This window comes from Cryptotermes secundus, unplaced genomic scaffold (assembly GCF_002891405.2).
Source record: "Cryptotermes secundus unplaced genomic scaffold, Csec_1.0 scaffold2732, whole genome shotgun sequence".
In the NCBI taxonomy this organism is placed as follows: Eukaryota; Metazoa; Arthropoda; class Insecta; order Blattodea; family Kalotermitidae; genus Cryptotermes; species Cryptotermes secundus.
Window position 1 is genome coordinate 91,310 of NW_019735516.1, and position 21,632 is coordinate 112,941.

General features: G+C 43.2%; 1 protein-coding gene across 1 annotated transcript in view; it reads right to left on the minus strand.

Moving 5' to 3' along the window:
* The window catches only part of LOC111869505 (ADP-ribosylation factor-binding protein GGA1), a 33,712-nt gene extending 12,293 nt beyond the window's left edge, over nucleotides 1-21,419 (minus strand). The window contains exons 1-4 of the mRNA XM_033753457.1: nucleotides 21,201-21,419; nucleotides 10,863-10,998; nucleotides 6,518-6,783; nucleotides 4,783-4,973 (exon numbers count right to left, since the gene is read on the minus strand). Of these exons, the coding sequence (XP_033609348.1) occupies nucleotides 4,783-4,973; nucleotides 6,518-6,764 (438 nt within the window). The 5' untranslated portion in view covers nucleotides 6,765-6,783; nucleotides 10,863-10,998; nucleotides 21,201-21,419. The remainder of the gene's footprint in view (nucleotides 1-4,782; nucleotides 4,974-6,517; nucleotides 6,784-10,862; nucleotides 10,999-21,200) is intronic.
* Between the last annotated feature and the right edge of the window lie 213 nt (nucleotides 21,420-21,632).

The window sequence follows — 21,632 nt, forward strand, 5'->3', positions numbered from 1 at the left end:
TTTTGATCCCGAAACTATTAGCAAATGGAAATATTGGGGGTACAATGTCTCCGTACGTTCATGAGATGGGCGTGTCAGGCACCGCACTCGTGGTAGGTAAATGTTCATGATTACTGTCTTGTGGATCATTGTCTATCACTGTATTATTGTCACTATCAACTTCATCCAATTCAGGAATCATTATTTCATCGCCACTATCATCATCAGAACAAATCTCGTTCACAACATTTTCCAGCTGGTCTGTAGGAACAGGAAGACACTTGCTGCAAGAAACCATGGTGAAACTGAATGAATGTGAAATATTTTCTGACCTTTTCCTTCTCAGAGGGTTCTGACAGTAATATAGACCCCCACAAAGTTTATAAGGGTTCTTTACAAACATGCACAAAAACTATCATATATATGTCTTTGGTTGATGAGTGCCAAGAGAGCAAAGAAGGGAAGAGATTGTCAAAGCGTTAAAACACACCAACGCCAGGGAACGGCTGGCATTGTCCGGGCGTTAAAACACGCCCGCGCCAGTCAAAGAGTTAAAAGAGGTTTGAACAACGAATAAATGAAAAATAGGTCATACTTACAATTGCATTCCTTATCGAAACGCTTCTTTAACTATATGTTCTTTTGCATGATGCTTTCCTATTGCTCTATTGTTTCTTCCTTGTCAGCTACAGTTTGAAAGTGTTCTGATTCTCATTACTTTATCATTTTAATTTATATACTGTCATGTATAGGGTGGTACGCGTGACAAAAATTGCAGGTTCCACTTCAGGTGATTGGATTTATTAGCACTTCAGTTACAAGCTCTTTTAATTATCATTAATAACAGCGCTATTGCTGATTTACACACTGCACACGCACTGGGATTCCCACCTTCCATTAGTCATCTCCTAGCAATGGACCTCAACATAGAAAGTAAGTAAGTAAGTATGGCCATGCCATAGCTCAAGCAGTTAGTCGCTGGCTTCGATCCCGGGTCTGGTCAAGTGGGATTTGTGGTGGATAAAGTGGCGCTGGGGCAGGTTTCCTCCGAGTACTTCGGTTTCCCCTGCCAATCTTCATTCCACCAATTGCTCCACAATCACCCTCACGTATCATCTGGGGTTGGTACAATAGGCCAGAATTGACCACAGTACAAGGGACTTAATCCCACCACACTAGCAATAAAAGAAAAAAAAAATTAAGTAAGTAATAAGTAAAGGCATCCCTGTAACAGGCCATGGAGGCCCATTGGGTTGTGAGATGTTGAGGCTCACACATTTTCTAGACAATCGGCTCACAGATGGTGGTGAGGTTGTCAGTCTTACATGCCAGCCATCCTTTACCCCTTCAGGAATATTCCTGGTACTCATTTCTGTTAGAGGCTGAGTCAACCCCAGGGCCATATTGCCTACAATCACTACGGAATCTCGGACCTAAAAATTCTTCTGGACTCATTCCTTCAGCTTACAACTGACACATAACTGCCCTGAACGAAATCCGTCATTCCCTTCTCTGATGAGCACTCTGCACAGACCTCACCAAAAACATCATCTCTATTCTTGATGATGTCAGCTCTATCATAGAATGCTCCATTATGCAGAAATGTGTTTACCCAGCAGTTGCTTATAAACAGACTGAATAACCCTGTTATTCTACTGTTGCTTGGTGCAGACTGCATAGAAAACACACCCTCATCTATTGTTGCATAACCTAGCAATGGACTGTTTACCAAGAATCTACCTTTGCAAGAACTTGTTTACCAACATGTGGCTTGGAAACATGTGTATATGTAACACTGCTCCCTCCTTAATAGTGTATCACCTTTCCTTCTTTTCTGGGGGCTGTGCTTTCACTGTCTTACTCAAAGTTGTTCTTTCTCTCTCTCTCTCTCTCTGCGGTGGCTGCTCTCTGGCCACTACCACTGCTCCCTCCTTTTTTTTTTATTACTAGTGAGGTGGGACTAAGTCCCTTGCACTGCGGCCACTTCTGGCCTGTTGTACCAGCCCCAGATGATAGATGAGGGTGATTGTGGAGCAATTGATGGAATGAAGATTGGCAGGGGAATCTGAAGTACTCGGAGAAAACATGTCCCAGCGCCACTTTGTCCACCACAAATCCCACTTGACCAGACCCGGGATCGAACCCTGGCCGCAGCAGTGGAAAGCCAGCAACTAACCGCTTGAGCTATGGCACGGCCCTCTGCTGCCTCCTTAAGGCCAGCTCGTCCCAAGCGGTTCCCTTAAAAGGTTCCAGTTAGTCCAGGTTCTCACCATCATCCGTTCTTTTTTCAAATGGTGGGGAAAAATTATCCCAAGTGGCCGGTGTTCACACATTTCTGGCTCCTCTTACACTCACATTGCTAGTAGTGTTAATAGATTCTTGTTCCATTTTGAAGGTCAACCCCTCCACAACGTCCAATTTTTGTTTCCTCACTCCAGAGGGCACCAATCCCTCCACAGTGCCCAGTCTCTCACCTTCTGCAACCCACTGAACATCCCGGTTGCTCTCTTCATGAACTCCAATCCGAAAGCCTTCCTGTCTAACTCCTCTGATGTTCTCTTGATCTTGAGATGCAGCTGCAGTCTTGCGTATGGGTCCTTTATTCAGATTTTGCATTCTGGGCCCTTCCAGCATTTCATCCTGAACGTCCATCCCGTCAGGATTCTCAATGCAATATCGTCTTTTCCTTGTCTCTGAAGCCTGTGTTCCCTGTATCTTCCTACTTTTGCACTGTGGGTCATCCTCATTCCAGCAGCGGCCAATTTACTCCGGGATCCCCAGTTTCTCCAGGTCCGAATTTTCCTGAAGACATTTCCCTTGCGCCATGCCACTGCTGCACGATGTGACACCATCCTGCAGGTGGCAGCCAACTTCCTCTGGGATCCACAAAATCCTCAGGTCAGTTCCTTCGGCTTCCCACAGCGCCCTGCAGCTAGATTCCAGCCCTTGTGTCACTTCTTCATTGTCCCCAAAGGTTTCATCGCAGCTTCCTCCTTGCAGACCTCCCAGTGTTCTGTTCCAGTCTCTATCTTTTCTGGATGTGGTTCCATCTTCCATGGATTTACCTCCAAAATCATGGCCTCTGTTTCTTCCAAATCAGTCCTGTCTTTGGTTTCACGTGGTTTCAGATCGGTCTCTTTTTTCCTGACGGGCGTCTAACTTGTCTGGAATGGCTTTCATTTTGGTGTCCATCTTTTCTTGGTGACATCCATTTTGGTGTTCATTTTGGCCAGAATGGCTTTCAGGAATTCCATCTCTTCCATTTTTTTTTTCGGTGGCACTGTAAAATAAATCTTCTGTTCAATAATCACTTCAAACCAAACAAGTTACTCCTGACACCAGTTGTCATGTATTTACTGATGTAACCACTGCCGATGAATCCAATACAATCTGAACCGCCTGCTTCTGACACCAAAATGTCTCATGTAGAGTGGTATGTGCAGTGAAAATAATGGGTTCTAGTTCGGATGATTGGATTTATTAGCACTCTGGTTACAAGTTCTCTTAATTACCATTAATACAGCACTACTGCTCATTTACACACCTTCCAGTACATCGCTGCACATGCAGAGATTCTCAGCTTCCATTAGTCGTCTCCTAGCAATGGATCCAACACAGAAATTAGCACTTCAATTCACTATGAAATCTTCTTACTACTTCATCTTCGATCACTCTGGAACCTCAGAACGAAAATTGCTTCTGGACTCACTCCAGTTTGCAACTGATTCATAACTGCCCTGAATGAATTCTGTCATTCCCTTCTCTTATCAGCACTCTGCACAGACCTCATGGAAAACACCGTCTCTATTGTTGATAATGTCACTGCTTTCATAGCACGGTCCGATATGCAGAAATGTGTTTACCCAGCTGTTGCTTAGAAACGGATTGCATAACCTTGTTATTCTACTGTTCCTTGGTTCAGACCACATAGAAAACACAGCCTCGTCTACTGTTACATAACCTAGCAACGGACTGTTCACCAAGAATCTGTCTTTGCAGGAACTTGTTTATTAACATGAATTATTAATTAACAATTTACATGAACATACTAACGGGATATTAAGCACTATGCTGTGAAGACATATGAGGAAGTGGATATATAGATGAAAGCAGGGGCAAAGATAATACTTTTACACCACACATATAACTGTTCACTTTCTTGTTTCCTACCACAGACCTAACAAGAGCACCCAAATGTGAAACTTACCCCCCAACTCTTATCAACATGCATGGCAGCCATGGCTATTACAGCAGTGTGCAAGTACTGGGTAAGACACAAATTATTTCTTCTTCATATGCTTACATCAGTAAACTTCAGCTTAATATGGCTTAGTCCTTCCTTGAAATGTTAGCTATTACAAAGGGTAATGGAGGAGCCCACCAAACTTTGTGGATAACAAATCAAGTAATTCTGAGTAAGAAAAGTCCTGTTAACACGGGTGAATTCTCGAAAGAGGAGTGTCCACCTACAACTATGAGCATGCTGTACTACTGAAGTGGATGGTAACACTGTCACCCCCATGTGCATTAAAGCTGCAGGTAAACACTTTAATAGTTCATGTAGTGTAAAACTCTTATTTTTTTTCGCACTGAAATTATTATGCAATTTTTTTGTTAAAAATCTTCATTTTTGGAACAGGGTTATCTCACTTTCCAATTGACACAGTTCCTTAAACTGCCCAAACTGGACTCATATTAATCAATTTAGTGACAGCTAACTGCTTGGACACTTTACTGGAGGCATGCTCCTCTGAATCACCTCATCTACCGTGATATATTTGAAGTCCTGGCACTTCTACTTGCCTGCATCTTCGCTGCATCCTCTTCGCTTCCCTGCCTTGCTGATGCTGATACAAATGCCTCTGCCAGCCTATAATTCTGTTCAGTGCTAGAACCTGGACCACTGGTTGTTGATTCTTCCCGACACACCTCTATCACATCTTCTGACAGATCTACCATAGAGTCATCAGTACCACTACCATTCACCAGCGACCCTGAAAAACAAAGTATGCATTAAGCTGTAACTTCGGAGATCAGACTGTGGGGATGGAAGTAGTTCAAAACTCTGTCCAATAGCGGGCCTCAGTATTGTTGATACCGATCCTTTGCTTTGCACTACTAGAAACTTACTTACTGGCCATTCTGCACAAACTAAAAATGTATATCTTATGTGGAGGTTGTGTGTCCATCCCTCTGCGACTTCGTACTGGCACCTGAATCACTGGATATATATTTTTAAAATCTGATACTGCAAGCTTGCACTAAGAACTTTCAGACAAATCCAGTTTTAGCCATACTGAGCCACAGTTGCAGTCCACTTTACTTAACTGGATAAACAGGATGCAGGTAACTTAATTAAACTACGATGAAGCTGGTGGGAACTGTGTCTACTACATTATAAAGGACAACCTTTCCCATCTTGTATTTTGAGACAAGTAACTAAATTAAATATACGCCATTAATCAATACAACATCAAGTCCATGACTACTGCATGTAATCTAGGAGGTTACCTTGGCAACATTCCAACAAACAGGACCTGCACCATGTACAGGTAAGAAAGAAGCTGGAATCCAAACTTTGTTAATGGAGTTAGAAGGGAAACAACAGCAATGATTTGGCCATCTAAAAGAACAGACAGATTGAGGTTACGAAGAAGAGCATCATAATTAAAATTCAACAAGAGAGACCTATGATAAAATCTAGAACATGGTTCAGGCAGACACTGGAAGACATGAAAATAGCTGGCATGAAATTGATAAGACTGTGGGCAGAAAGAAGAGCCTGGACTCTTCATTCATTGATCTGCATAAATTGTAAATTATGCTAAACGGAGAAGAGTTAAGACCAAAATTGCGTGTTCTAGTGAAAACACTACAAATATGAATAACAAAGTATGAGAGATTTGAGGTTCTCACAGTGGTCACAATGAAGATTATTTATTGTCTTTTGGGATGTGAGGAAGGGTAAGAAATGGAGGGAGGCCATTCCTTTAGCATATGAGTACAGTTCTACCAGACTTCACAGCATTACATCCCACAAGACACATCTCAAATGTTGTGAAAGTGCCCCATATTCAATTTTTAACAAATATGTCCACTGGTTTTGGTGGTGACACACACAGACGGACATGACCTCCACATACAGTGCCGTTTTTAATTTGTACAGAATATCTACAATTTAAGCACTGTAAAACTTCTCTAAGAACTGAGGAGTTATATCTTCTGGGTCCTAACACCATGTAGTCTATTGAGAGACAACTGATGTTTCAGAGGTACATGTTGCTTCTTCTGGGTTCAAGAGTACATCAAGCGAGAAACAAACTTTAAATTGGCAGCCAGCTTAGCTTGTTGTTTGACTTACTCTTCAACCTTTAAGATGGAGGTGACATGTCCCTCCAAAACACTGGCTGACTTTCAACAGACTACACTGCATTATATTCAAGAAGTTACGAGCTCTGAATAACCACCACTGTGAGAACCTCAAATCCTTCACTAACCACCAGTTAAATAATAAATTCTTGCACAGTTTTTAACGCACCATTAAGCACATCAGATGAAGCACAGCTCCTGTTCCTACCACCATCACCCCCTCCTCCTGGGCCACTAGTTGTACCACTGCTTCCTGTTTTCATTGTTTTACCAATGAGAAAGTCAAGATCCAAACTGGATGAAGCTGCAGCACTGCCAGTGATAGTTCGCATGCTCAACAAGATTGGTGTACTGTGAATGTCAGTGGAGGACTGACTCTGACTGCCTTCTGGAAGCATCTTACTCAGCATGTTCATTGGAACTTTGGCCGCTGGCCTGAAACACAAGGGAAGGTACCAAAGAGCAAATTCTAGTATGCCAACAACAACAAATTTTTGCGACAGAATGTAGAGAAAACAGTCAGTGTTCTCATGTCAGGTGTGTTCATGATGGCACTTATACGACATGAGACTTATAACAAACATGTGTTTTCTGAATTACACAATTTTGGCTTATATAAATTTCACATTACAACCTATAGCATGTAAATTCTTTCATTTAATTCTATTCATACATTTAATAAAATTATGTGCCTAATAAAAAAATAAAGACTTATAAACTGCTAATGTGAATGGCATTAAAGTTATCTGAATTAGCATTTCAATGAAAATTAAAGGCAGTAAAACCAAGTAAGTGGCCGGTCACGGTAGCCGAGCAGTCTAAGGCATGTACTGTCTTCGCTCGCTCAGAAGCCAGGATTGTGGGTTCGAATCCCACTCAGGGCATGGATGTTTAGTTTGTGTGTGTGCGTTTTTCTGTGTTTGTGTACAGGTAGAGGCCTTGCGATGAGCTGATCATCCACCCAAGGAGTCCTACCGAACGTGTAAGATCTAGTAAAACCAAAGTGATCGGAGAAGTTCATGGAGGTAGGCCTAGGCCCACTGGGGCTGTAGTGCCAAGGAAAAAAAAACAAATAAGTAACAAAAATTTCTAATTTTGCAACCACTTTGGTTGGCTACTCGGTTTATAATGCTGCACTTTCACAATTACATCCTTCATGATTTTTCACCTCAACTTATTGGACTATCTGTAATGCATTTTCAATTCGAACACCACTTGGGTGAGTCACATTATTCAGTTATCCAGCATACTTTGGTTAAGTGTCTTGAAGAAACAATCCATCCCTAGGTAAAACCTACAACATTATTATCACTGCTATGTAAAGACTGAAAATCGCATTTCCAGGGAAGCAGTTCAGCAGAATGCAGTAACCTAACAGGAGAAACAGGTCTTCACTATAAGGTTGGAGTGAGATTACTTAAGGTGTACTAATATAGGAGAACCAACCACAGAGAGAGAGGTCTTCTTCACACAGCTTATCAGCAACCAGTGATCTTCAAACAGAAATTTGTCCATATATTCTTGACAACTACAATAAATATTTATATAAGAGTTTAGTAAGTGGTTGTCTCTTCTTAGATCGACAAATTCCACACTGGTGGCCCTGACAATACAACATGGATGATGGACAGCAGCTGAACAGAAGACCTCCTAAAGCAAATACAGAGCTTAGAAGAGGAATTGCATACCAGATGTGAACAGCACCAAAGTGGCACAAATTAACAAGGCGCTAATACTACGAACAGCTCAATACCAGTACCACTTCATCATCTTCACTGACCACAAACCTATCACCTACACCTTCCATCAGAAATTGGACAAATGCTCACCAAGGCAATTCAATCATCTCGACTTCATAGCTTAATTCAATATCGACATACGACACATCTCTGGACAGGATTACACCAACACTCTCTCTTGCATCGAGTCCATCACTGTCACCATCCTACGATGAACTGGCAACATTCCAGGACAGAAACGAAGAGCTCCGAACACTTCTGCAGTCAAACACCACCCTGCAGCTAGCTCAAGAAACTTCCAATCTCTGGTACCAGGTTGTCCATCTACTGTGATACCTTTGCCAGAACACCTTAGCAGTATATTCCAGCTCCCCTTCAACTCCAAGTGTTCCAGTCCGTCCACTGTCTGTCACACCCAGGCACCAAGACAACAGCAAAACTGGTCACACATTTTGTGTGGCCAGGCATACAAAAGGATTGCTGCACCTGGGCATGTGCTTGCCAATCCTGCCAACGCTCCAAAGTCTCATGCCACAATCACCCCACTGGACAACTTTACACCAGCAGTAGCCCATTTTCTTCACATCCACATAGACATCGTGGGACCCCTTCTGACATCAGCAGGTTACACATACTGCCTCACTGCAGACAACCATTTGGTTTACCCGCTGGCCCAAAGTCATCCCAATCCTGGACACCACAGCTGACACAGTGGCACGCGCCCTACTGACCGGCTGGATATCCCACTTCAGTTGCCGACAGACTGTTACCACCAAGCAGGGACATTAATTTCAATCTCAACTCCTGGACTCCCTGGCCAAGCTCTGTAGCATTCAACTCTCATGGACAACCGACCACCACCCAGCAGCTAATCGACTTGTGGAATGTTTCTACCAGATGCTAAAGGCAGCCATCATGTGGCACATGGACCGAGAAGTGCTTCCCCTGGTTCTCCTCAGAATCCATACAGCATTCAAAGAGGACCTGCAGGCTGAACTCGTATATGATGGCCTCTAAGAATCAGCAGCAAGTTACTCACTCAAAGCACAAACCCACTAGTTCCAGCTCACCTCATCACCAAGCTCGGCCAACATATGGCCTGCCTCACACCAATTCCGGCAATATGCCATGCTTCTCCAGCTACATCTGTGCACAGTGACCTGAAGAAGTGCACACATCTTCCTCTATCAGGATGCAATGAGCAGAGCATTTGAGGCCCCTGCAGTGGCCCATACTAGGTCTTGTCATGGAGGGAGAAAACACTGCAAATTCTCATGCGCAGGGCCCGTTTCCGTGTCAACCAATAAGATCAACCTGACCTACAAGCTGAACAAGACCGGCCATGGGACCACCACCACCTTCAACCCTCAGATCACACAACCCTGGCTGTACCACCACGTCACACCACCACTGCCTGCCACATGAACTACACACTCCAGATACCACGTACGCTTCACTGCTAAGCTTCAACAGCTGAGCAAACATCTCCGCGGGTTTGTGATGTGGGAACAGCCCATACACAGTCAAGCACTGGCCCATCACAGTACAGAAACCATCCACTGCTAAGCAACGGCCTGGTAAACACATTTTCTTGGAGACACGTTCCTTGAATAAACAATCCATTGCTAGGTAAAACCTACAACATAATTATCACCGCTATGTAATGACTGAAAATCACGTCTCCAGGGAAGTAGTTCAGCAGAAAAGAGTAACCTAACAGGAGAACCAGGTCTTTAGTACAAGGTCAAAGCGAGACTACTTAACACATTGCGGACCGGTTGTTTTTCTTTAGGGTGTGATAGGAAATGAGCGTGATCATGTTACTGGCTAAGCTAGCAAACATTCCCGAGGTCAACTACGCAGTAGTTATGATGCAACGTGGCCACACAGCAAGATATAGTCGGTTTCAACATAACGCGTCAGAAAAGGGCCAATTGGCCCGCCCGGTCCGCAACGCTATAGAAAGGTAGAGGGCCAATTGGCACCTCCGGTCCTGAATGTGTTAAGGTGGACTAATATATGAAGAACCAACCAGAGAGAGAAATCTTCTTCACATAGCTTATCAGCAACCAGCGACCTTCAAACAGATATTCATCCATATATTCTGTACGACTATAATAAATATTTATATAACAATTTAATACATGGTTGTCTCATCATATATCAACAAATCCCACAGATGAGAGGAATGGCCTTAGAGGAAGGTCATATCTATATTCATACCATATCACTGTGAAAGACACTTACTTCGCTCTACATGGAAATTAAGACTAAGAAAAACTTAATTATGCTAGAAGTGAGTACATGTGCCCTTCAAATGAATGTGTCAGCACAGCAGTGCTGCTCTTGACTTACACTGTGACATCAACACTTTGAATCTCATCTGAGACACTGAGATCTCTTGCAGTTTCCCCCAGCCCCTCCAAGCAGACGCTGGGATAGTACCCTGATTAGACTATGACCACTTTCCTTCAGATCCTTTCTAAGTCATCAGTAATCTCTCATCCTACCATTTGACACTACACAGTCGAGCTGCTGACAGCATTATAAGGTAGACCACAAAGAATGAAATACATGTGTTCACATGATGCAAAAATGTTTTTAGTTAAAAAATCAGGAACACAGAAAGTGATGGCAAGTTTAATTTTTCACCATTGCATTGTCAATAATTGCCTGTATATCTGAATAGGAAATTGAGGTTTCCAATGAATGTGGAGTTCAGGCACAAAAACAGTGAAAAAACTGTATAGCAATTAAAGATGGCAATGTACATACTTGGTAAACTGTGAACCCAGTTTACAGGAAGTGGGTAAACTCTGCTTGAGAAGAGTTTTTCCAAGCGCATCTAAATCTTCTAAAGCTTTCAGTTTACTGGGCTCTTCTGGCTCCACTATGCTCGGACACGTTCCCACTGAAAAAGGAAAACAAATCCAGTTCTGCAGTTCACCCCTACTGACTACAAACGTAAAACGTTAACTGAATAATGTTACTTTAACCCTTATCCCCATGCTATCATGCATGGCATTTCATTTAAATCCCCTTTACACAGTACAACTCTGTATGTTACACATACAAGGTAACTGTTTCAACATCACAAATACTGAATCAGTATTTTCTTGTATTATATTCTATTCTATTGTTTGTTTGCTAGAGAGGAGTTGTAGCTAAATTGGGGTTTTGGGCTGTTCCACAGCTCAAGCGGTTAATCGCTGGCTTCCCACTGTGGCGGCGTGGGTTCGATCCCGGGTCTGGTCAAGTGGGATTTGTGGTGGACAAAGTGGCGCTGGGGCAGGTTTTCTCCGAGTACTTCGGTTTCCCCTGCCAATCTTCATTCCACCAACTGCTCCACAATCACCCTCACCTATCATCTGGGACTGGTACAATAGGCCAGAATTGGCCGCAGTACAAGGGACTTAGTCCCACCCCACTAGCAATAAAAAAAATAAATTGTGGTTTTCATGGGGCAATTATTATATTTTTGTCTGGCATTGTGTGTACAGCTCTGACCCCCTAAGTGGGTGTGTTCGACTAATATTAAGCGACGTAACTGTTTCAAAGTGGCAATATATTGGATCTTTATTTCCACTGTATTATACTGTATTCTATTGTTTGTTGTCATATTAAACTTTTGTCACTTTCGTTATTTGGAAGTTCTTAGGGCCATCGTAAGTACTGCTTAGACACCTCGCTGTATCTCGGGAGGTATTGAGAACGCAACAGCAAGAACTAGGAGATGGAAGCAGCATCATCCTCTTTCTAGGAAGAAAGGTAAAGAGGGGAGGGGCAGCTCACATTTAATTCTAACTTCTACTGTATTAAACATAATTAAGGTTGACTTCAAACAAGGGAGGACCAGCTTCAACATCATTTACAGACATAACACAAACACCTAAACCCTTCATCCATGGAGAAATTAGGAAATTCTACAGTACATACATGACTGACAGTAACAAGGATCAGGTGGGCTTCGGGCAAGAAAAAGGACGCTTGTTCAAAGTGTTCTGAGTTCAATCTCCACTCTGTGAAGATTCTTGTGTTTACAAACTGAAAACTTTACCTGCACCAAATGTAAAGCATACCAGGTTCCCCACCCCCAGTCATTTGGAGCCCACATTACCCTGCAGGTCCCCCTCTGATGACCATCACTTTCACATGAAGGTAATTACCAGATGTGTGAGAATCCACCTTATGGGTACTCAGGTACTCTAACCTCAGAAATGGGTTCTATACCCTTCCCAAGGTAGAGAGAGGGCAGAAGGATCAACACAAACCATACTTGGAGATGCAAAACATATCTGATTATGCTATTTTAATTCACAACAGCCTTATAGGAGGACCCCATTTTTCCATCTCTAATTGCGACATACTCATTATACAGGGTGTTCCTAAAAGAATGGTGGGGTTTTAGATACATATATATTTCGTATTTCTTACCGTGTACAATCATAACATGTGTCAATCGGAAGCTTAACTGTCCAAATTTTATGTACATCCAACAAAGTGCCTCTATGTGCACACCTTTCGTTACCCGGCACACATCAATGCAATAGTCGAATCCCTGCCACACCCGCTGCAGCATTTCAGGTGTGATGGTCTACACAGCATGACTGATTCTGTTTCAGAGATCCTGGAGCGACTGGGGCAATGGGGGTACATAAACCATGTCCTTCACGTACCCCCCCCCCCACAAGCAATTCTCTGCTTCCTCTACGTAATGATTTTCTTGGGCTTCTCTGATACGTCTCCCTCACTCTTTCTACGTCTGCATGTGGCACACATGGCCGCCCAGAACTCTTGCCTTTATAGAGACATCCACTGTCCACAAACTCCCGGTACCATCTGCGAATGTTGTTTTCATGTGGCGCCTCCTTCTGAAAACGTACACGAAATTCACGGCGCACTGTAACGATGGATTTAGACACCTCAAATCTCAGCACGCAATAGGCCTTCTCCTGCTAGGTCGCCATCTTACAATTCACGCCTCCTAACTGTCGGAAATGGAACTAGGAAAGAGTGCGATATATAAAATGAAAATTTGAGAGCCATGTTATGAGTCCATATACATTTTGCTTTTCATCACCAAAAACTGACGGAGATATACAGCAATGAAACCCCACCATTCTTTTTGGAACACCCGGTATAATACTGTCACGTACATTAGAGACTTTAGATGTGGGCTAAATTGGCAAATTGATTTATTGGATAGTCACCAGTCATAACTACAATTAATTATAACACTTTCAAGATTACCGTAATTATAACACATAGATAAAGTCTTCTATATCTGCTTTAACTAGTCGTTGCTAGGTAAGAGATCTAAACAATGGCTATTCCTCTGCAGTTTTCCCTGTCAATTTCATGGCAATGGATTTTAACACAGAAAATATAACTGTCGCACTTCCAATATCACTGCACTACGGCAAACATAAAGTCTTAAAATCACATGTTAAGTCCTCACTGGCCGACTTCTTATTCTTCTTCACTTTAAACTTCCCATGGCTATGTCCTACCGGCAACTGACTTGCAACTGCTCCAGTCAAAGTCAGAGTCAAAGTTACACTGCAACTGACGGTCAGTCACTCAGTCAGTCAGTCTTGGTGTCAAGCCCCAGATAGTTATGGTCTTCATTTTGTGAGGCGCCCTCTCTGACAAGAGGACGTGTCTGTCTTTTATCAGTCATTTTTCGCTTTTTGGGGGGTGGAGTCCAACTGGGTCCACTTGGCACAGCAGCCACTGATTGACCTATTGTAGCCTGCACCGGGTGATTATGATGATGGAGAATTTGGTGGAATGAAAATTTGCAGGGAAAACTGAACTACTCAGAGAAAACCTGCTCCAGCACCACTTTGTCCACCACAATTCCCACTTGACCAGACCCAGGATCAAACCTGGGCCACTGCGGTGGGAAGCCAGTGACTAACCGCTTGAGCTATGGTGCGGACCTCTGTCAGAGTCAATGTTTGTAGCAGTAAGTCATTTGTCATATGGTAAAGGATATTTACATTTTACATGTTAAACATGTTAAAAAAATGTATATACAATATATACAGGGCCTCTGTCAGTCCAGCAGATTATACCCTATTTCTAGTAGCTTCCGCTACAACGGCAGTCTCGTCACTTGAACAGTCATATGCTAGATTGCCACCAAGTTCAAGCCTCTTATACTTTCTATGTCGGGCTTCACCTTGTCCAATATTGCGAACATTGTTATCATGATTTTGTATGACTTCTGTTTCTTGCCTGCATAATTTTGTTATATAATTGTATACATACAGAATTTCGAAAGCCATGTGTTAATCACAAACCGGTGTGCACCTTGGAAAATTTCCAATGGTGCAGAGAACCTTGTTTTGTTGGCGTTGCCATTTCACTAGATGGGTGTATNGAAATTCCATTAGACGGGTATCTGCCGCGAATTTCCAGGCGGGACTAGCATAAGTCTTACAGATCCAATGAGAGCTTTGTGGAGGATCCATTTAATGTCAGTGCTTAATCGCTCACTTCTGAATAGGGAACACACTCTAATAAATGTTATGAAGGCCTTGGTTTGATCATTTCTATGTGCAGTCTCCATGTAACCCTCTTATCAAAGATTTCACCAAGATATTTTACACAGTTTACAAATGGAATATTTCTTCCATTCAATGTAAAATGAGACACAGGCGGATGATGACTGCGAGAGAAGTAGACCCCCCCCCCAAGTCTTATCTTCATTCATTTTTATATTTCAGCGCTCACACCACATCTTCATTGAGATGAGACCATGCTGGAGTTTTCTGACAACAAAACCCTCCTTGTGATCTGTCGCATACAGACAGGTGTTGTCTGCAAAGAGGGCTAGATGAACACCATGTGTTTGTGGGGCACCATTTGTATACATATTGAAAAGTGCAGGGGAAAGGACTGAACCTTGTGGAACCCCTGCTTGAATTTCCCTTGGCACAGACACTTCACCTTCCATTGAAACACTGAATTTTCATTGTTAGAGAAAAGAGCCAATAAGCTTGATCAAGTTGGTTGAAAATTCCAATTTTGACAGCTTACATGGTGTGTTCAAAAAGTATTGAACCTTCTTTTTTCCCACGTGATGTGGAGGGGACATTCATGCGCAGCCGTGAATTTTTTCCCACCCGCAGAAAGCGTCAGTCGCTGGCAGTCAGCCTATGATTGAGGACGTGTAGTGAGCACTCATCAGATTCCAGTAAGGTGTAAAATGATGGAACATGAGCAGCGATATTGCATCAAATTTTGCCAAAAGCTTTGCGATACCCAAGTGGAAACCATTCGCAAGATTCAACAGGCTTTTGGGGACGATGCCATGAGCAACTCACTGATAAAGGAGTGGTACAACCGCTTCAAAGATGGCCGCACATCAGTGGACAGCGAACTGCGTTCAGGCAGACCCTCAACAAGCCGAAATGAGAATGTCATTGAGCAAGTGCGGACTTTGGTCATGGAGGACTGTCGTATCACAGTGCGAGAACTTGCGAACGAGATAGGGGTAAGCATCGGATCGGTACATTCGATTTTGACCGAGGATTTGGCCATGAGGAGAGTGTCCGCGAAATTCGTACCGAAACTGCTAACAATGGAGCAGAAGCAACGCCATCTGGAAATCGCACAGGACATGCTGGACAATGCAAACAGTAACCCCAACTTTCTGAACACCATGATCACAGGCGATGAGTTGTGGGTTTATGGGTACAACCCGGAAACCAAGATGCAGTCATCACAGTGGAAACATCCGACATCCCTGAGGCCAAAAAAAGCACGGCAGATCCGCAGCAATGTCAAGGTCATATTGGCCGTTTTCTTCGACTCCCATGGGGTTGTGCATCATGAGTACACACCACAAGGCCAAACCATCACAAAGGAATACTACCAGGAAGTCCTTTGTCGCCTTCATGATGCTGTGCAGTGCAAACGACCGGATCTGTGGGCAGCAAAAACTTGGAAGCTCCAGCATGATAACGCACCCGCCCATTCTGCGCATCTGACTCAGACTTTCGTCACCAAACACAACATCCCTGTGGTTCATCAGGCTCCCTACTCCCCCGACATGGCTCCATGTGACTTTTGGCTATTTCCCAAGCTGAAAATGCCACTGAAAAGAACCCGATTTGAGTCAAGAAAAGACATCATGGGGAATGTGACGGCCTGGCTGATCACCATTCCAAAAGACGTGTTCCAGAAGAGTTTCCAACAATGGTGGAAGCGCTGGGAGAAGTGTGTGCATTACCAAGGAGACTAGTTTGAAGGATTAGGGTTTTGTACCTCCAAATCAATAAATGTATTTCTGCCGACCAAAGGTTCGAAACTTTTTGAACACACCACATATATATAGCAACCCAGAGTCCCATGTGGTGTCAAAGGCTTTTTCAATGTGCAAGAACACCGCAGCTGTAAACATTTTATTGTTGAAATTAAGAGTCACATGGTCTGTTAGCCTCAGACATTGCAGTGTCGTGCTGTGATGTGCGTGGAAACCAAACTGGCCTGCGTTTAGTAGGCCTCCCTCTTCAGTGTGCTTTTGGACTATTTTCAGAATAACTTTTTCAAAGAGTTTGCCTGTTGTGGACAGAATACTAATCAGACACAAATTTTGAGGGAATTTTGGGTCCTTACCAGGTTTCGGTAAGGTTATGACTTTTGCTTCCTTCCTAGAACTTGGAAATTGAGACAGCCAAAGGCAATGATTGAATAAATGAGTCAAGTGTACCAACGGCTGCCTTAGAAGGTGCCTTAGGTATTCATATGGAATGCCATCAATTCTGCATGCCTTTCTCAGTTTCAAAGAATTTATTAATTTCTGCAAGTCACATGGTCTTATCCTCTGAGTGGGGGCTGTTGTCTATGTCTTCGAGTAGAGCTTGACTTCTAGCCTTCACCCATTGTTCACAGTTTTGATCACACAGATTATGTGGTGTGAAGTGAGTTTCCAAACAGTCAGCATTTGCACTGACTTTTTTTTTAGATAGATGAAATTTAAGGCCTGACAAACCATGAACAGCAGTTGGTTCCCTTGGTCCATCCCTCTTTATGAAGATTTCACAATGAGCCACGTAGCCTGAGGTGTGACTTTAGTCTTCCCTATCTTTGTTTCCCACCATTCAAGAGTCTCTTTACTACGAGTCACTCACCTGACTGATTTCGAGACCCAATTATCTGCCGTTTTATACACTGGACTGATAGTTTCTTGCCACAATTTTCACAGTCTCTGCTTATGTTTTAACAAACAATCTAGCCCAGGAAGATCATTGTTTAAGTTCAAAAGTGTAACTTTATTTGTCAACAACATATATGCAGAAGCAACAGAGGCTCTAAAGTTACACACTTCATTGGCTTCTACCCCCAAGTTAATTTCTATTTTCAATTATATTAAACCAGAGGCGAGGCTTTGAAACCTATTCAAATCTGTGAATTTCTCAAGAGGTTCTGAAAAATTCCTAATTTTGACATGATCCCATATGTGGAATACTACTGGTAGGTGATCTGAGACCAAAATATCAGAGACAATAACATCTGACACACTGATGTTTTTGTAGATCACAATATGCAGCACATCACCATTCCCCACAGGGAATAATGAGTAGCGCACTGTGGTGCTGAAATTTTGAATTTATTCAAATCAAATAAGTCCATGAGTTTCTTGCCTGAAGGATTTGAAACTGTACTATTCCAAAATGGTTGCTTATCATTCAGATCACCAGCTAGGATAGATTTTCGTCTAAAGCTTAAGAGCTCAATGATGTCAGCGTCATTCCAGGCACGGCCCAGAGATTTATAAACAGCTGCAATCAGTATTTCGCTATTACCAATATGTATACAGACCCCTGTCACTTCTACTGAAACAAGGGGTGGTAGGTCTACATGGCTGTGGGGAATGCCTTTCCTAACTGCAACAGCAGTTCTACCTTTTCTGCCCGAATGGCGGTCAGTTCAATAAGTGGTGTGGAATAAAGAATCTCTCATAAGGTTTCAGATGTGTCTCTACGAACAGGGCCACATCTACGTGTAGGTCTTGCAGGTGTTTACTGAGCTCATAGCGCTGCCTCCCAATGCCATTCACATTAAATGCTATGATTTTGAGGGGCCTATGAACTCTAGTGGCCATTTTGTTTCATGAGATTTAATACAATTTAGGTAACATCCACTATTTTGTCCTCCTCAGACACTGCACCAGTGAAATCTGTCAGAATTTGCTGTACTGCAGTTACTATTCTCAACATATTGTCGAGAGGTTGACTGTTTACAACTGCAGCCCGAACTGACTGACCTGTTTCTTGTTGCTGTCCAGGAGCATGGACATTTGGTTTTCCTGCTGCGGGTGCATCTGCCACTGGAATTTGGCATACCTGAGGCCTCTGCTGCTGTGCTGTGCTACGTCAGAGCGCCACCATGAAGGAGATACCCGGAGTAGTAGAGTCTGAGAACAACACCCTTCCCATTGTAGTCTTGGGTGTTCTCTGTGATTTCCTCTTCTGCAGCTCCACATGTCTGCAACCCCGATAATAACCCCCGAAGGGCTTTCTCTCCCTCCGCCAACTGGCAGTTACAGCATGTTGGTGTGGAAACAGTGTTTTCCTTCTGTGGACACTCCATGTGCAGGTGGCTGCCCCCACACCATAAACAGCAGGGAGGCTGTTTGCAGTTTGCCCAAATGTGGCCAAACTGCTGGCAGTTATGGAAATGTGTAAGGCCATTCTGAGCTCTATATGCCTCTACCCTGACTGCAATGTGGCAGAGGGCGGTCAATCAGAAGATCTCTTTGGATTTTGCCGTTCTGGGCAAGGTGATGAGGAACAGGGGGAGGTATTTGGTTCGTGCTTCCTCGGGCAGTGACCAGCGGGTGATGTCATCTCTTTGACATTGATAATGTTAAAGCCTAGACCCATCAGTCCATCAGAGATGTCCTCTGCTGGGGTATTCATAGGAAGGTGGCATATTACGGCCTTGGTGGGTTTTAGGTACTTAGGGTAAAAGGTAACGTAAGGAAGGTTGTGGGTCTTGAGATGGGATATGGCTGCCACAAAATCCACCAAGGTTTCTGTGATTACCCTGGTTCCATTTCTGGTGTTACGGAACTCAAAGTTTCCTTTAATGACACTTTTGATTACCTTTTGCAACTGCATCAGATTATCAGATTAGTGGCAGCTGTTATCACTATTGGGGGTGGCCTTCTACTTTCGCTGGAACTGCCTCTTCTTGTGGTGTAGCCTCCACACTGGAAGAATCAATGTCTAAGGTGGCTGCCCTAAGGGGAGCAAAGAAATTATGGGTGATGACCACCTTTGGGGGGTTGTCTACAGTGTCAAACACTGCAGTCAGCACTGCTTTCTTGGAAGTTGGGGCAGTCTCATCGGTGCTATGCCTCTTTTGCCTCCAAACTTCTTTCAAGCCATTCTCCTGAGTGGCAGCAGACTTTGGTTTTTTAGACTGGCCTGCTGGGTTACTTGCCTTGAGCACAGCCTTTAATTCTTGAAGGGCTACTGTTTATGTGTCAAGAGGGCACTAAATAGGGTCTTCACACTGAGGGCTTTACAGAAGTTTTGTCTGTTCCCCTCTGCCGAGTTTACAATGGCAGACCATTGCTCGCCATCACCCATGGAAGCTGGAGTGTACCCTGCTACATCTGCAATGTTGTCCAGTACTTTGAACAGCTGTTTCAGCTGTGCGTCCACATCAGGAATTGTCCTATTAACCTACAATACTCAGATTTTAAAGCTGAAAGTTCATTTGTCCAAAATGACTGGTATCCTGGCACTGGGACATCCACCATCCTGGCTATGACACTCCATTCATAGTTTGCAGTTTTTCACTCCACTAACTTCATTGAAGAACAATGTCCACCACCAGCCCGCTCAAACTTCTGAGTCAACGTCGAACTCCGACTGACTAGCACTGATTAAGAACCCCCTCATTCAAATGCAATGCTCACTCTTCTCACTGAATGAATCAAACCTGATCTTCTGATCTTCTTGAATAATCACTAGACTCTCTACCTATCTCTGGATCACTCGGAATGAACTCAACTGAACTGTCTCATTCAGTGTGAAACAAACTTGAACCTCACTCTCTCCTCTCAACTCACTGCTCCAGTTCAAAGTCACAGTGTAACGGTCGGTCGGTCAGTTGGTTGGTCAGTCTGGGGCTTACAACCAGATATTTATTATTGTTTGACAGTTCTGGTCTTGTTATTGTGATGTGCACTCTCTGACAAGAGGATGGTTCTATCTTTTGTCAGAGTCACTGTCTGCAGTAGTAAGCCATTTGTCATAATGTAAGGGATATTTACATTGTACATGTTAAACATGTTAATAAGTGTATATAAATTATAAACAGGGCCTCTGTCAGTCCAGGCTTAATACAGAAGATTATGCCCTATTTTTAGCAGCTTCCACTATAACGGCAGTCTAGTCACTTCAACGATCGTATCCTTGACCGCCACCAAGTTTAAGCCTCTTATACTGCCCCAGTTATTCTGGGAATCTCATCATATTGTCGTGGCATGGACCACAGAGAAAACAGTTCTATTGCAAGAATGGCTGCATAACCTAGCAACTGGTAACAGAGAACCCAGTTCCTACTGTTGCTTGGCACACACCACATAAAAAACAGTTTCCCCCTGTTGGGAAGTGTTTATTGAGTGGCTGCCTGGCAATGCTTTGATCAAATCTGTTACAATATTCTAAAACTTAGGAAATGTAGCATTGGTTTTTAAGCAACTGCTGACTAACATCATCTCCAAGACATGACTAACCACGCCATCCATACAGACATACCGTGTCTCCAAGACATTCCAAAGTTTTCTCTTAAACTGTAATAACCCTTGTGATCAACAGATGGCAGTATTATGCTCTTCTGTGGACTTAACTACAGGCATTTCCTGCTATTTAGCTATAGCTATTACTCAAGTGGGGGCTGGGTGCCACTGAAAGCAGTCTTCAACACACCAAGAGTGTGTGTGAATGGGCAGCAATTACACATTTGAACATGGAAAATTTGATGTAATCAAATGTATCAAATCTAACCAATAACCACGCATGTCACCACACTTTCTGTATGTCAACAACTTCTCACATTTCTTTATAACTAAGCAACATATTCACTCACATTTACTTCTGTTCTGTGGAATGGTAACTGGCTGAAGTATGGAGTTTACTCCAGTGGAAGATGCACTAGGACCAGGTGGCTTTGAAGATGGAAGTGATCCAAAAATGTCACCCAGAACTTCTACATTTGATTGCTTATTTCCTGTGGTGCTGACATTTAGCTGACTAGTTACTGACGGCTGGGAAGCTGCATCTAAACCTGAGGAACATTACAAACATCTAAATTTAATTTTCTCTTCTTGATATGTTAAGAACATCTGCCAGAGCTAAGATCATACACTGTCAAATGACAGGATGACACACAAATAATGACTTGTGGAAGCAGTCATGGAAAAATCTGAGGTACTGTCCCAGGACACTAGCCTACAAGAATAGCTGTCATGGCTGCTGTTCTCTGAGCTGAGATTTGAACCCAGGATCTCCTCAACACAAA